Source organism: Nematolebias whitei, chromosome 3 (assembly GCF_014905685.2).
Source record: "Nematolebias whitei isolate Nwh7 chromosome 3, NemWhi1, whole genome shotgun sequence".
NCBI classification, from domain to species: domain Eukaryota; kingdom Metazoa; phylum Chordata; class Actinopteri; order Cyprinodontiformes; family Rivulidae; genus Nematolebias; species Nematolebias whitei.
The window spans coordinates 30,734,541-30,739,523 of NC_056500.1; the positions used below are offsets into that span (position 1 = coordinate 30,734,541).

A 4,983-nucleotide genomic window follows, 5' to 3' on the forward strand; every position below is an offset into this window, starting at 1 on the left:
ATGACGCTACACTACAGCCAGAGATCTTTGGTTGTTCTATTTCTGCTGGGGATCTTATCGGCCATCATGACGGGTTTGTCGGTGATTTTAATTTTTCAGCTGCAGTCTCAGCAGGCGACGGTGAAGGGGTCTCCCGCCTCCTCCTCGCTCTTTCCCGCTCACGTCCGAGCCGTTGTGCTGCCGGTGTGCACGGTGCTCGCTGCTCTGTCCTTCACCCTGCACCTGAGCTCCGTGCTCGTGTGTCTCCTCCACGGCTACATTTCCACCGAAGTCTGCCGAGGAGAGCAGGACACCGAGAGGTATTTGACCTGCATGCAAACCTCTGCAGCGGCTGGAGACTTCTGTCAGAATATTTAATTAACTTAATTAATTAATTACATGTTAAGTAAAAGCCACTAGTTTCTGAAGGACCACCATAAAAGGTGTCAAATATATAAAAAAAAAAAAGTGTTCCCAAAGTTAGTATGCCGCTGTTACCACAACAAATTTTAGCTTGCCGTCTGTAAAATTCATTAAAGCCATTTTTGTGTTGACTAAAGTTGATCAGGTGCGGCGGCCATCTTGAATCTGTTAAAAAAAAAAAGTTAACCACTTGTACATGTACAACAATAATTTACTTTGAGAGTTTTGCTGACATTTATCCAGTGGTTTATGAGATATTTTACTAACAGACAAACAGGGTTGACCCCAACAGTGCAGTGGTTCCTAACCCTGGTCCTTGTGGAACACCGTCCTGCATGTTTTACTTCATTTCCCTGCTTTGACACACCTGATTTGAATGAATGGGTGATTAGCTGGCTTTGGCAGAACTTTAGGATGTAATTAAGTCACTGAATCAGTTGTGATGGAGCAGGAAACAACTGAAACGTGTAGGACGGTGTTCCTCAGGGACCAGGGTTGGGAACCGCTCTTTTTAGGGAAAGATGATGCACTCCAAGTATGTGTTGCGGACAATGCTCAGGTACTATCACAAAAAAATTAGGCTGAATAACTACAAAACAGGCTGGGTAATATTTTTTTGTAGTTTCTAATTGGCTGTGGAGGCCATCTTGATCTGGGTTGACACCGAAATCATTCGAGTTTCATCAAAATCCATGAAGTGATTCTAAAGATATTTACGGTACAGACAAATGAACACAAATAAAAATTAATTTCTTTGCTATACATTTTTCCATAATTGTTGCAAACTTTGTTTTTATTCTTCCCTTGTTTAATTAGTGTATAGTTGGAATATTTGCCCTCTTCGGTCAGTGACAGGTCTCTTGTACATGAGTCCCGGAGGCTCAGTGGAACCTGTCTAAATAAAGGTTGAATGAATGAATAGTTGGAGGCACAGGCCTCTGCCACTTCTATTGTCAGGGTTGTAAATAAAAATGGGGACTCTGGTTTAAAGTACCATTTTTTAATGCTTGCTTGTTTGGTTAAGCTACAATCTTCTAGGGCAAATATATTGTAGCCTAGATATTTGTATTCAACAAAAAGCTGGTGTTGCCAGTATTTTAGCATTCATTCTTTGATAACCAACTACCATTCAACATTTTTTATGTTAACAATTTTTGAGTCACTACAAAGGGTAAAAAAAGCAAATCTTACAGATTTTTTGTTTCTTTTTTGTGTTGCCAACAGTGAGAAGCAGGTATCAGCACAAACTTTATCCTTATCTTTCAGGCAGTTTTTAGTATATAGTAATTAATGTGGGCCAAAAGTTTATTTACCATTAAATATTAATTTATTTTCAAGAGATCTGTGGTTTACAATGAATTTGAAATCTGATTATTGCCATAAAACACATAGGTTTGTACAAAAGGAAGGAAATGGCAGCACATCCGACATGGGTTCCCCTTTTCTACGCTAACACATTGCCATGGCTGAAAATAATATTTAAGGTGTTTACGTGTGCTTCTCCTCGTGCCCACACAAACTTCTTTAGATGTTAATGCAACAAACCACAACCTTGTGCTAGATACTAAACTTAACTGTTAGCTTTTGATGAAAAGAAAACCGTTTCGGAAGCATAAAAAGAGGCTCTGTCAGAGAGCAGAGCCTCAAACTCACTGCAGTGTTGTTGGTCAACCCCCCCGCCCCCCACTGCCTTACAAATTCTATCTAAACAATGGCTTTCCTCTTATTATTCACTCAGCACACGGCCTCTAGCTGGCCTGTTCCCATGTCCGTATAAAAATACAATGGCAGGACCTCCCTATCAACAGAGGGGACACTCCATAAAACAAGGAAATAATAATATTTAGTGTCATAAAATGTAAACCAATTAAACAAATTAAAGAATCTAATGTTTGAGATGTTTATGAGATTAACACAGAACAAAGATGCTAACTAAAGCACCAATTATGAATGAAGTAGCATTACAGGAGTGTAAACACAGACACTATATTTCTTTCAACAGAGCTGATTGTTTCCTTTTGGAGAGCAGAGGTGTCCGACATGTGGCCATTGGTCTATTCTGCCTTGGGGTCTCCGTCTACTTGGCAGGTAAGAGAAAATGACCCAAAACAAGAAAAAGGGAAACATTTCTTACGTTTTAAAAGTCAGATATTGCTAAAACATATAATACTGAACTTAACATGAGGACAACTTCTTAGGCATACACCTGCAACAACAAACTTGTAAAAACTAGAGTCCAAAACCTTTTTTGTAGCAGTGGATTTACAACAGCAGAGGCAAAACAGAACTGCTGCGTTCCCTTTTAATCCAGCCAGGCGGTCCAAGAGAACAATGAGTTCTTTGAACCGCCATGACTTGAGTGTTTTTAATGCTGAACCTGGCAATGCTGCTGCGTCCTGTTCCACTGACTAGCTTGCGCTGTGGGGTGGGGTTTGGGGGTAACTGGAGTCAGTCATTTCACTGAGATGGGAGGAGTAACTCCTTTGACCCCAGTTCAGTCACAGTCACAGTCAAAAAAAAAAAAAAAAAAAGATGAGGACAACGCAGCAGAAACAACGCCACCAATGCAGGAAGTTGCCTCACATCCCATAGCTGTGATTAGCTCCCGTTTCCTTCAGCATGCCTGAGTCCGCGGTTCTTTTCCTGCAAACAGAACAACATAAATAAGAAAAGCGGCATTGAATGTGTTTATTTAATAACTTTTTTCCCCCAGTACAAATTGATAGTGTTTGCAAAGAGTAGCTAAAATCTACTTTTCTAACTTTTTTCTCCTTTGTCTTGACAGCAATGTCCATCTTTATGCTCCTGATATTGGAGACGGAGACAGGTATTGCCTGTGCTGGCATTCTCTCATCTGGAATACTGATTCTGCTGGTGACCGTGATACACTCCCTGATCAAAGCCTCTCAAACTGCTAAATGCTATCAGAGCGACTGGGTCAACACCCTCTATCAAAATGAGCATGGAAGCAGCAGCACGCCCATCTCTCGGCACTGCGAGCTAAGAGTTGGTGTGGACAAGCCGCGGATTCACCGCAGCCAGTCTCATCTCCAGCCACCGATTTCCTATACTCCATGTGGCAATATAAGGCAGCAGTACTCCCCTGCTGAAGGTTCGCTGGGCCACTCTGCTGATAAAGATGCTTACAATGGTAGTGGGAGCCGTCCTCAAATACACAGGACACTGTCCACTGAATCAGGCCTACTACAAGCCCGGGGTCAACCCTGGAATGGGGTCAACAATGAAATGAGGAGTGTTCTTGCACGAAAAGTAGGGATTTCAGCAAAAGACTCAACTCTTGTGTGACATGGGTACCACTTTACAATAAGGCTCCCCGGGCTCCCCTTATAGATGGCTAATAGTTTATAGATACATTATTAATTCCTCTATAAACACTTTATAAATCCTCAATAACTGCTTATTATGCATTAATTAAGGGTGACAGAGAGACAAAACTGACTAGTTTCTTGACAAATAGTGAGACAAATCTGACACCTATATATTTCATCTAGAGTTGTTATATTAAACATTTCAGACTAAGTTACTACCTTGTGAGCACAATAAGCATTTGTAAACCTATTTCTCTAGCATATAATATTAGTTGTAGATACTTATAACCAGGGCTTTTTTTTCCATTCAACCTTTACTTATTCAGGTTAATCCCATTGAGCCTCGAGGACTAATTTACACGAGAGACCTGATTTCTTTAACAAAGAGTGATGACAACAGTGGATAACAACAACGACAGTCATAAAAGAGGCATAAGAATAATTTTTTTTTTTTTACAAATTATAATAAAATGGCAACCAAAAGGACAGTCAAAAGGAAAAAGTAGCAAAAAAACAACTAGATTATAAAGCAGTGTAGAAAACTAAAAACAGGAGCATGTCTGTATTGGTTCTTGCCAGGAACTCAACAGATGTTTTAAGCCACTTAGAGAGGTCAAGGTCGAGGGCTTCAAATCTTTTTGCAAGGTATTCTAGGAAACAGGAGCGGAGTAGGAGAAGGTCCTTTCGCCAAGTTCAGTTCTCACTGAGGGGACACTGCAGGTAATAATGTCCTGAGAGCACACGCTGTAGCTGCACTCACACAGAGACATGTAGGAGGAGATTTGTAAACTGATTGATGCCAGAATGCAAATGGTGTGTGGGGATGGGGGGTAGCAGGGGAAGTGGAACTTGTAGGTCCCCCTGCTATTTCCTGCATTTTGGTACAGCATATTTCAACAGGTTGTTAAACATCTACATTTACCTACATTTGTAAACACTTGATTAAATTCCACATCACGTTTCTCAGTCGAACACTTCTCCGCTGAATTTATTCCTGCGCGTTGTTGCTCCTGCTGCTCCAACCTCAATTATGACTGCCTTCTCGGTTGTCCAACTAAGGACAATTTATCCAGCCATCCATTTATTTTATGAACATAAACTGAACGGTGTTTTCGACATTTTGATCGCTGTTATTTTGACAAATTAGTGCCGTTGTTTTGATATGTGATTAATGTGAATAATACACATCAAATATTTCTCTTGTCATATATATATATATATATATATATATATATATATATATATATATATA

At 40.3% G+C, this 4,983-nt stretch overlaps 2 protein-coding genes across 2 annotated transcripts in view; one reads left to right on the top strand and one right to left on the bottom strand.

The window, feature by feature from the left end:
• Positions 1 to 3,708, top strand: tmem221 (transmembrane protein 221). Its single transcript, XM_037674809.1, has 3 exons — positions 1 to 299; positions 2,405 to 2,490; positions 3,188 to 3,708. The coding sequence occupies exons 1-3, from the start codon at positions 1 to 3 to the stop codon at positions 3,706 to 3,708; spliced, it is 906 nt and encodes a 301-aa protein (XP_037530737.1).
• Positions 2,975 to 4,983, bottom strand: part of borcs8 (BLOC-1 related complex subunit 8) — a 7,182-nt gene continuing 5,173 nt past the window's right edge. The window contains exon 6 of the mRNA XM_037674811.1: positions 2,975 to 3,045. The gene's annotated coding sequence lies outside the window, so the exon portion shown is untranslated. The remainder of the gene's footprint in view (positions 3,046 to 4,983) is intronic.

Bases quoted from the DNA above. Each gene is read 5' to 3' on its own strand.
- tmem221 (XM_037674809.1), top strand. From the start codon at position 1: ATGACGCTACACTACAGCCAGAGATCTTTGGTTGTTCTATTTCTGCTG. The intron at 300-2,404 runs GTATTTGACCTG...TTCTTTCAACAG, and splicing joins GGAGAGCAGGACACCGAGAG to AGCTGATTGTTTCCTTTTGG. The intron at 2,491-3,187 runs GTAAGAGAAAAT...TTGTCTTGACAG, and splicing joins GGTCTCCGTCTACTTGGCAG to CAATGTCCATCTTTATGCTC.